Genomic DNA, 12,342 nt, shown 5'->3' with positions numbered 1-12,342 from the left:
GAGTGTATTCAAAAATTAAAAAACTTTTCAAAGCTTCATGGCAATCGTACTATGCCACAAACCTTCGCTGGAGTATATTAAACAACTTCCCAAAGTTTCACGCCAACCGGATAAACGGTGTGGTAATGCATGAATGACACACACACACACAGACAGACAACCATACATTCATTTTTATATATATAGATTTTAATCGCCGTTGAATAAGGAATGTTTCTTTCACACGAAATGTATAAAATTACAGTACTGTATTAGACTTACGGTAGCTAATTTACATACTGTACAGACGATAGTTCGCCTAAACTCTCCGTAGCGTAGCGCTAGACGGCGGAGAGCATATATACATAATTATAATAAAGTTACAATAAATTAAGTTAATATATAATTATATATACAGTACCTAATTTATATATAATTAATATATAATTATATGTACAGTCCCTAATTTATATATAATTATATGTACAGATGGAACTAAACTCAATTTAGCCGCCTAAAGGTCCGTAGCGTGGTGCTACAGACGGCGGGAAAGTAGTTCGGCTGCCCGATGACGTTTTACGTAATTATAGGAGTTTTTTTACTTTTTTTACAGATACCGTCGCAATTTTTTCGCAGTTTTATAGGAATCGTAATTATAGGGACCATAATTATACGGGGGTCTACTGTATCCACAGAAAATGACAAGAACAAAAAAAACCTTTGTGTAACCCATCCTAGTGCCTCTGGATCAGTCATTAAGAGCAAGATTATAATTACTAGTATGAAGTTTAGAAATTGGCATCTCAAGCATTAAAATATTGCTTTTTCTATTTCATTTCTGTTAACAAATCATTGTAGGTATTCATAAACAGCTATGCTAAATATTCCATAATAATCATATTAAAATATTAAATAACTTTTAATCTGAGTACATTAGCAAAAACAATAGCTTTTTTTACAGTGCACTTGCATGCACTTGTGTATTGTCATTGCTAATGCACATGTATTGTTTTGAAGATATCTTGTGTATGGTTGATACTTATCCTTAATGGGGAAATGGTTACTTAGAAATCCCTCTAAAATACTGAGAAATTTACCCTTATACTCACTAGCTATCCTGTAATTCAATTGCAGGTATTTATGAACTGTTTGAATTGTGTAAATTAAGTGTAAAAATAACTAAAAATGGTTTATCATTTTTATTTTATGACTAATTTCCTTTGTCCAATAATAATAATAATAACTCTCCTGTGGTCACCACCTGGTCATGGTAGGAGAGCCCAGTAGTTTTACAGATCCATAGGGCAATGCAGGCTGGAGCACAAGCTCCTGGTAGGAACACCCATGCCAGTAAGGTCTATGGGGAGAAATGAAGCTAAGAGTGACCACACACCCACATTCTGTGGAGATAATCATTATGGTAGTAACCAGATCGAAGTTTGATACCGGCTCGGACGTCGCCCGGGTTAACAAGGTCCGCGTTCGTGGGTTAGGCAGAGGCTCACGTTCGAAAAATAGGCTCCAGTCTCCCTTGGTTACCGGTGGCGAAAGCAGCGCCGGCCCAAGCATGGCTACTGCAATGCCCTCAACAGATGTGAGGAATCAACCTAGCCTTGGTGTTTCTGTGGCAATGCATCCACAGACCACAAAGGCTGGAAAACCACGCCAACGGATGAAATGGACAACAGAAATGAACGAGTTTATCATCCGCACTTACTACACCATCACAAGACTCGAAACAAACATGACAGCATACAGACAACAACTACACCATAGATTCACACAACAATATCCTCACCTCACTGTCACCGAACAAAGGGTTGTTGATCAAAAACGAACAATTATACACAACAACCTTATCCCACAAACAACACTTGAACTTATCAAACAACAGGTTGCTGATCAAATACATCAACAGACAGAAACATTTAACATTAATGAAGATCACGTAACCTGTCAGGATAATCCAGCAACAAGCACTGATTACAGCACACACACAACAAGTACCACTAATGATACTGCAGGCACTTCCCCATCCATCACTGATAACGTAGACATAGAATTAGTTAATACGCTCTCACTTATATTTCAGGAAACACTCATTAAATATACTGGTACAGATCCCACACAAAGACCACGAATACCAAAAATCAACACGTCAAAGGTAGTAGGAAAAACACTAAATTATGTAAACACTCACTTACTACCAAACTACATTCATTCAATTTCTACACTCTCAGACATTCATACATTAGTTTATGCTGGGGCAGTCACAGTAGTAACACACCATGGACTGAAAATACACTCACAGACAGACACACACAAAACACAATTCTATCACAAGCCTGCCTGGCAGAGAAGAATAGAAACACAAATAAATGACATTAGACAGCAATTAGGCAGGCTGACACAATACACTAAAAACAACATAACACCCAAATTAAAGAAACAACTCAAAAACATTTTCAAGAAAATTAAAACACACACAAAACATGAACATCACAACACACACATTACAGAATACATCGATACACTAAAACAAAAACTCGCAGCCAAAGCACGTAGACTCAAACGATACAAAACATGTACACTACGAAAACAACAAAATAAATTATTCACAAACAATGAAAAACTTTTCTACAGACAAATCAGTACCAAAACAAACACTGATACACAGCACAGTGGCACACCAACAGAAGAAGAACTCACAACTTATTGGTCTTCTCTTTGGTCCAATGCTGTTACACACAATGCTGATGCAGGCTGGATCGAGGAGGAGAACAGAAACTTGCACAACATACCAACTATGCCCTGTGCTGAAATAAACATACACGACATTCGCTACGCTGTTAACAGAACACACAACTGGAAGACACCTGGTGTAGACAACATTCACAATTTCTGGTACAAAAAGTTTACATCACTGCACCAGGAACTAGCTAAACATCTAACACACATCATCATCAATCCACAAGACATGCCAAAATTTCTTACTCGGGGCATTACCTACATGAAACCTAAAAACAACAAAACCACAGACCCCACACAATACAGACCAATTACATGTCTTCCAACACTCTACAAATTATTGACATCCTGTATCACAAACAAAATATACAAACATGTTGAAGAACACGACATTCTTACAGAACAACAAAAAGGTTGCCGTAGAAATCACAGGGGATGCAAAGAACAGTTACTCATAGATTCAGTCATTCTACGGCAAGCACACAAACAACACAGAAACATACACATGGCATATATAGACTACAGAAAAGCATTCGACAGTGTTCCACACAGTTGGCTGCTACATATTCTACACATGTACAAAATACATCCATCACTCATTGCATTCTTCGAAAACACTATGCAGCACTGGAGAACAACACTACATCTCAGGGTTAGTAACACTTCCATACAAACAAACGAAATATTCATTAGGCGAGGAATTTTTCAAGGAGATTCCTTGAGTCCTCTCTGGTTCTGCCTAGCCCTGAATCCATTATCCAACATGTTAAACAACACGCATTATGGCTACAATATCAGACATGAAAAAACAACACAGTTTACACTGTCACATCTCATGTACATGGACGACATAAAACTTTATGCATCCACACAGAAACAACTTCATCAACTCCTACAAATCACACACTCATACACTAAGGACATACAAATGGAGTTTGGCTTAGACAAATGCAAAAAACTTCACATAGAAAAAGGAATCCTGAAGAAAGAAGATTTTGCACTTGGAAATGGGGACATTATTGAATCCATGGAAGAGGGCGAGTTCTACAAGTATTTAGGATTCCAACAGGCCAAACTAACAGAACATACACAAATAAAGCAAAGATTAATTAAAGAATATCAAAGTAGGTTAAATGCCAGTTTTTACAAAATTACATTTAATTTTTTAACCAAAGTAGGTTAAAAAATTAAATGTAATTTTATTGTCAATATTAAAATTATTTCTTAAAGCTTTTTTTAATGGTAAATATTACAGTTATTGTATAAAAATTTAATTATTTTTGGCTTGTATTTTGTATTAGACTGAAAATTAATCTTTATGTTAATTGCAAGTATTTTTTAAAAAACTAAATCTTAATCTATCAAAATAGATCAGAGATGTAAAAAAAGTAGGGAATATAGTTAAACATTTGGTATCATTTCTCACAAATGTATATATAAATAAAAATTCAGGTAACTGTCATCCAGTGGTCCTGTTTCCTGCCACTGGCCAATCATATAGTGTGAATCAACTTTAACTCATGATTAGAAATTAAATTGACAAATAACCCACACCTATTTTCAAATTATCTTTCAAACACAACTAACCCACAAGTCATCCACCTGAAATTTTGGTATATATAATTTATAAAGAAGTTTTGTGAGAAATTCTTATACTTAAATATCATGTAACATTGCACCAGCTGATTTATTATCTAAAATTCAAAATTTAAAGAAGAAGAAAAAGTTCTGATATTTACTGTAATTTCAAATGAAATTTAAATAAGCAAAAACAATTTTAAAGTTTTTAAACTGTTTACAATTTTATATTAAACCAATTTCTAATATATTTCTGTAAGTGCAGTTTACTGTTTTCTACAGCAATCTTTAACTAATTAATTTATAATGTTAAGCTAATATTTAAAAAGCTATATTTTATATAATTAATTGATGTGGGGAGAATATTTCTGAATTTTTAAACAGTTTATAAATTATGAAATTGGCATTATTTAACAGAAGACAGTGATAACAAAGTTTTAATTAATATAAAGTTTTCATTGATAGTATGGACAGAATTAACAAAGAAGTAATGTTCTTAAATGTCATTAATACAAGTTAAAATAAACATGGTATTTATGCAATATTAATGGTAAAATAATTATTTGTAAATGACAATAATATATTAATTTCACACCATTTGTTTTTATTAATTTAATATTATATGGATTGTAAGAAAACTAAGTGGTCATTGATGTTCTGTAGATGATAAAAAGTTCAACATTTTTAAGGATGTTATAAAAATATTCTGATTTTAAAATACTTTTTCTTTCTTTGGATGACAATATGAATGTAGTATTTATTCAAGTAATGTTTAGCATTTATTAGGCTTTCAGTTTTAACTTTTTAAAATATATACAGGATGTCTCAAAAATACCCATCATAACCTCAGAAATGAATTCCTCATACAGAGACAATAAAAATAGTTTATATCAACACAGGTCCAGAAATGCTTGGTTTCTGAGTTTTGAAGATCTGTATATGATAGAACTGTTCACATCACCTTACAAAGGTCTTTTGGTTTCTGAGTTATCAATGGGAATGTCTCATCTCCTACAGGTGATTTCCTTCGTCACAAGGTATTGACAGAATCTGGTGATTTTTTTCCATTCCAACCATGTACTCAAATTGGGAGCAAGCAGATATGCACTTTAAAGTGTTCCTGATCAGAGTAAATGGTCAAATGGAAAACTGTCAGATTCTGTCAGTATCTTGTGATGAAGGAAAATCGCCTGTGGGAGATAAGACATTACCATTGATAACTCAGAAACCAAAAGACCTTATAAGGTGATGTGAACAGTTCTATCATATACAGACCTTCAAAACTCAGAAACCAAGCATTTCCGGACCTGTGTTGATATAAACTATTTGTATTGTCTACATATGAGGAACTCGTTCCCGAGGTTATGCCATATATTTTTGAGATATCCTGTATCTATATCAAAATCTAATGAAGAACAATTAACAGAAACTGAACCCTATCCTAAAAAATTCAAACTCAGTTCAATCCAAAAGTTCATAGTTTTTTTAAAATCGTCATTTCATTTACTGACTATACTAATTACTTTATATTTGAACATACCTATTTAAAAAAATAATTCCTCTCTCTCTTTTTTTTTAATATTATACTTATATTGTAATTTGTATTTTGATCTATATTATCATTTAATGGCTGTGAAGAGTTTAGAATTTTTTTGTGGATAAAAAGTAATTATATTTTAAATATATTTATCGGATTTTAGCTTCTTGGATAACAAATTTTAGTCAATTAAAGACATCACTGTTTATAAACTTTTATGAATTAGTCATTACTCTTCAATTATTATTTTATTTCTAATTTTAAAAACTATAATATACAATTATAGTTTATATTTTATTATACTCCCTTTTTTCTGTTTTAAATAAATATCCAAATTATTTTAATAATTTCATACAAAAATAGATTTAAAAAAGCATGTTGTATAGGGAGCAAGAATTATTGTTTTATTTATTTTTAATGTTTTGAAATACTTTTTCTTTAATTATTATTTTATCATTAATTCAATTTTGCTATCATTTTATTAATTTGTTTTTTTGCTTTTAAATTATATTAATTTTATTTATTTTCAAGATGATTTTTATGAAATTTTGAAAGTGATGTTTAGTTTATATTCTCTCAAAAAATCTTTTTAAAGCTCTTCTTCTGATTCCTGTAATTTGCCTTGTGCATGCAGGCCTCCTGACTGCTATAGTCATGATCCTATGAAGACTTTAGTTGTCCATGAAGGTAAGAGAGATAAATAACCTTCTAGTAGTATAAAATTAATAAAATATAGGGTGTCTGAGAATTTTCTCTGGAAATAAATCTGGTATTTAATAAGCAAAATTTAAAATTTTAGTTGTGTAAAATTTTCAGAAATATTTAATATTAAATTTATTGATACACAAATCAAATACCTGAAATAAATTTGACATTTCTTCTAATATTTCTGCAATTGTTAAATTGTTCCTATTTCTTATTGTTCATATTTCTTAAGTTATTACATTAATTATTAGCTTTAACAAAAATTTTGTAAGCTTTTATTTTTTTTATAGTTTTTAACTAATTTTTTTTTATTGTGAAGAAATCATGAAAAGTCAGATTATTCAGTTTTCTTTTGTGATATTTTTAATACATTTCTTTTTATCTTTTCAATAATTGTCAGAATAAAAAATGTAAATCTAATGGGAAAAGAATATAGTTATAAATGCAGTAATTATTGGATTTTAATAACATTCATGTCTACATTAACTGTTGAGAAACAAAGAAATTATTACTTTCTTATTGTAGTGATTAGCTTCTATTAAATTTTGTGGATCAAATAAAAGGCATTTATCCTTATTTCAAGAGAGAAATAACTTTTTTATAAAAATAAAAATAAAAAAAATAAAAATAATAATAATAATATAATTTTGAAGTGTTTATTATGAAAGAATGCTGCAGTGGTTATTTATCTACATTGTTGTAATATATACATGCTTTATATGTATATTAGACACTTACAACTCGGTATGATATTTTTAAATAAATTTTTTAACAGTAATAAAGAATTGTTTTGTTGAAATATATTATTAACTGTTTTAGATGTTAGATTTTTAAATTCAGATTTCATTTCATAAATGAGATAATTTAAAAATTCCAGAATAAATTTGGAGGTACCTTATATCTTTCACTTTTATTTTTCTTTCCTTTCTTTGGTAGTTTGAAAATTATTTATAGTATTTAATGTATTTGAATTTTGAATTTTAGAATCTTCAAACAGTCAGGCTCCTCATCGTCCTCTACCTCCAACTCCAGATGAAGAAAATAATGACGGAACTTTAGTAGTAAGAAGAGTAAGTTTATTTTTTTTGTTTCAATAAGAAAACTTATAATATAATGCATTTTATTTAACATATTTGAGAAATATAAACACTTAATAATTTATTTTAAATCATGTAGAATATTTATTTGAAATATTCCATAATAATTATCATAGATTGTTTAGATGCAGAGAAAATATGTAAAGATTATTGTAATAATATTGATGAATTACTGTCAAAGGTAGAATAATAACGTATAATAAAAGAAATCATTTGATACTATGTTATAATCCTATAAAAAATTATTTTCTGAGCATAAAATAAATACTAGAAATCAATTATTGTCATAATCACATGAAATATAATTATTCAATTATGTATTTAACTGTGATAAGTAACTACTATACAAAGATCAGTTTACAAAACAAATTTATGATATTTGTTTTGTGTATATATACAAACAATATAATGTGTGTGTGTATATATATATATATATCTACTCTACTCTGTATGTGTATATATATATATATATATATACACATACAGAGTAGAGCATCAATTATCCGAATACCAATCAACTAAAACATTGGTTAACCGAAAGCATTTCAGTCAGCAAATTCAAATTTTTGCTGATGCTGTGGCATTATAATATTTGGCTATGTCTTGGGCTACTCCAATATTATTTTTGTTGTGCGTTTTTTAGCTGGCAACACTGCACGACCATGAGAGGGTATTTAAGGGTGTGCCAGTATTTGAACAAGACTTTTTTTCCCATCGTGAGTGGTGAGTTTTGCTTGTTTTGTGTGATGTTTTTCTGAGGACTGTGGGGGACGTATGTCATGCTGAATCGGAACGTTTTTGATACTAGATTAACTTCTGAAATATAATTTTTTGGTTTTTATATTTTCAATATATATATATTTTGTTTGTGCAAAATAAAGAAATGATTTTTAATGATACAATAGTCATGATTATTATTTTAAAAAATTTTTGTTAGGCTTAATATCAATGAAAATTCAATGCAAAGTGACACACAATGGAGAAAAATTTGAACATGGGATAAGTTAATATATTTTTCGTACATGATCCGAACAATCTCAGTCCTGAATTGTTTTGGATAATTGATGCTCTAGTGTACATACGTACATACATACATATACATATATACAAATGTGGAATGAATGAAGCAATTTTATTTTAATACTCTCTCCATATTTTCTCTGTGATAGATATGTTGCAAGATAATTATTCAAACATTTATACAGAATATACTTAATATATATTAGCTTTAATATATAGTAATCTATTATTATTGGATTGTCCAGAAAATTTGTGCTGATTTTTTTCAGCTACTAAATAAAACAAATTGCATATTTTGTTATGAAATTCAACCAAAAATGTATTGTTTTTGTTTCCTTACAGTTCTGATATGTAGAAAATATTTCTCTGAATTCTCTAATATTTAAAGGTTTTAGAATTTTAAAATGTCTTAAGTATGATTTTGCAAATTTTCTAATCAATCAAATTTTTTCCTACCAACAGTTTGTAGGAAAGGTAAAATATGATAATCAGAGGAAACACAAATAAAAAATTATGTGATTTCTTAATAATTCCACAGTATTCTAAAAAATTTTCTATGCTGGAAGAAAGTATAAATTTCAATTTGTACTTTCTTCCAGCATAACATGTTCCATACTCCTACCCATTACTGCTGTTTTTCAAATAAGTAGTATTAAAATATGCCTTCTTACCTATCAATTAATAATTCTGAATGAAATTAATAATTAATACTTTTATTTAAGTTACGCACAAGTACAAAAGGACCTAATACAAAATAAGAGAAATAAGAGGTAAATATATGAAAGGTATAAAAATAGCAATCCTGAGTCAAAATCTGACACCACCTGTGATTTGTGGCTCACAGGAACTTTTTAAGTTTACAAGTGGCCACGTATAACGGTAAGCAGCTTGAGAATGGATAAGAGAGAACAGAGAATCTGGAAGTGATTCACTCTAAACTAGTTCACAGTTAAACATTTATTTTACTAGGTCTTATCAAATAAGCACAATTATAAACCAATAAAGTATACTTAAATCTACTCCTGTGCTTATCATTATGAGACAGAGAGGGAATTCAAATAGTGAGCATGCAATAAATACCATGGTGTAGTTCTGATATCCGGTGATTTCTGGGTGAGTCATGTCCTCGGTTTTGGTATTTTCACTTATTTTAATAATTTAAAGTGTGCTTTTTTAAATTCATTTATTAATTCAAGAATTACTTTACTTTGTTTTTATACATGCTTTTATACAAGTTTATGCTGATAAATGATTATTATGATAATTTCTTCAGCATAACAGCTATCAAATTAAAAATAATCAGCACAAAGTTTTGGACAACCATTGTAATCAGTTAACAAATCAGTAAAAATGTTTTGATAAATAAACGGAATTGTTCTTCTGTAGGTTTATAATCCCTCTCCACATAAAAATAAATTACAAAAAGATTATTCAAAATTTTAGGATGTTTTCTAAATAATATTAACAAAAAAAATTTTTTTAAGATTTATTTTTGAAATGGATTCAGAAAGCTACCTAAAATGTGTAAAATTTGAGTTGCATATGTAACAAAATGATAGAGATTTGTTTCATTCTTATATTAAGGTTCAGTACATTTCATTGGAATTCTGGAATTGAGATTTATTATTGCAGCAACTTAAATTTTGTATTAGTAATTATTGTTGGGTCCATTTCTATACTTGAACATTAGTTAATTTTTGATTTTAATTTCATTTTTGAACATGTTTCTAAAATTATATAGTGTGTGAAACTATATAATTTTAAGAATAGTATTCAAAGATTAAATTTAAAAATTTTTAGTAGATAATTAGAACTTAGTAGGGTACCAACAAAATTTTATGAAATAATATCTGTACCATTTTAGTTATTGCTTAAATTAGAATATTTTGCAGTTCAAAAATATATTATACATTATGTTAGTATTAAAACAAATTTTAAGTTTTACATTACTAAACTTATAAGTATTATTTTGTCAACGAAATAATTCTGTAAATTAAAGAATTTTTATAGAATTTCTCCTTAATTTTATACTAATGTGGATATGGTTCCAGAATCATTCAAATAAGCATGACTCGAGACATGGAAAACACGAGTCATCAGGAAAAGAACATAGGGTAAAAGAAAGATCAAGTGCCAATCTAGAAAGAAATCATCGAAAAAGAGATTCTGATCCCTCAAATCACAGGGAAAAGGAATCCCATAAGAATGATGCTAAAAGAACACCCCTTCAAAAGACTTCTTCATCACCATTTCCCCTAATTGGTCCTTCAAGCTACAATAGAGAGTCCAAAAAGTGGGATAAATACTCTCCTTCTAGGACTGAGAGTAAGGTCAGTGAAGAAAACATCACCATATTCTCTCTGCTTTACTTTAATGTCTTTTGGTGAAGGTTATATTTAATTAATTTAATATTATTTAATATTTATCTTTTATGAATCTTTTCTTTAATAATCTTTAATAATGAGTTACATTAATTTTTATTTTCGTTATTAGCTTTACTTCATTTTACTTTAAATATTATATGTAGAATTTTTCTTTGTTTATTTAGTATATGATATATATATATACATATAAAATATTTTTATGTGTATATCTATATACGCATTACATATACATAATTTCTTATCTTTATTTTCTTCAATGGTGGTTTTTAACATTTTCTTTTGTTTCTTTGTTTGTTTGTTACATTCATAGAGAGAATATGGAATATGTTCTACTCTCAGTCTGGAAACTTCATTTCACGTATTTTTGCACAAATAATTGCTACATTTAATATGCATTAATTCACTGTTTCAAAGCACTAAATAACTTTCAAATACCACATACTTTAATAACAGAATTTAATGAAAAATTATCAATAAATTCTGTAAACGATTGTTGTTTTATATAAAACCTAATCTTCCTGTCCCATTTTTTACTCTGCATTATTTTTTTTATGAAGCTTCTATTATTAATATTTTGTAAATGAATGTCTGGCTTACATTTATTAAATATTTATATCTAGAGTTATTGTAAAACAGTTTTCCATTACTGTTAAATAAAAATTGCTTAAAAGTTTATCTAATTTTTTTCCTCCTTGTAATTCTTGTAACTCTTAATTCATCTAGCAGTTTAAAATAATTATTAAATATTAACAGATTACTGCTTTAAACTAATTATTTGATCAAAAAATGTGTTAAACTGCCATTTAGTATTTCTTATTATCAATTATAAATTTATTTTGTATGTAATTTTCATTGATATTCTTGATCCTTTTGGCTTTTCTTCAGGTAAGATTATTGGTTTGATTACAACCATGAACTAGTGAATGTCATACTTTTTATTTTCAGTGTTCTAACTTTTATCTCTCATACACCTGTTTCTAGTTAAGACTAATATTTATTTTAATGTATTCATTTTTGTTTACTAAAGAATTTTCTTCTCTGATTTTATATATCATAATGTTTATTTTATATAAATTTCTAGTCTTTATCAATTGATGATTTACAATTAATTTTATAGTTATTCATAACATATTTATTGGTATATTTGTATAATTTTTTTTACTAAATATCATTATTCTGCAGAATTCCTTTCTTTTCTTTTTTTTTGAAAAGGAAATTTTAATTAATTATTTTATTAAAATTAAAAATTTTCAGGATAATATGAAACTTTCAGATCTTAAAAAATCTAAATGAA

General features: G+C 28.4%; 1 protein-coding gene across 2 annotated transcripts in view; it reads left to right on the top strand.

The window, feature by feature from the left end:
* LOC111635550 (serine/threonine-protein kinase mig-15-like) overlaps positions 1-12,342 on the top strand; it is a 143,988-nt gene that overhangs the window by 111,836 nt on the left and 19,810 nt on the right. Inside the window, exons 17-19 of one of the 2 annotated variants that reach the window (XM_023380540.1) lie at positions 6,438-6,529; positions 7,532-7,617; positions 10,716-10,994. In XM_023380540.1, coding sequence (XP_023236308.1) covers positions 6,438-6,529; positions 7,532-7,617; positions 10,716-10,994 — 457 coding nt within the window. The remainder of the gene's footprint in view (positions 1-6,437; positions 6,530-7,531; positions 7,618-10,715; positions 10,995-12,342) is intronic. The other variant, XM_023380538.1, reaches the window with a different exon arrangement.

Source organism: Centruroides sculpturatus, unplaced genomic scaffold, assembly GCF_000671375.1.
Source record: "Centruroides sculpturatus isolate CEXI.00-Female unplaced genomic scaffold, Cexi_2.0 scaffold708, whole genome shotgun sequence".
In the NCBI taxonomy this organism is placed as follows: domain Eukaryota; kingdom Metazoa; phylum Arthropoda; class Arachnida; order Scorpiones; family Buthidae; genus Centruroides; species Centruroides sculpturatus.
Note: the sequence above shows the minus strand (reverse complement) of the source record. Positions and strands in the feature narration are given on the sequence as shown.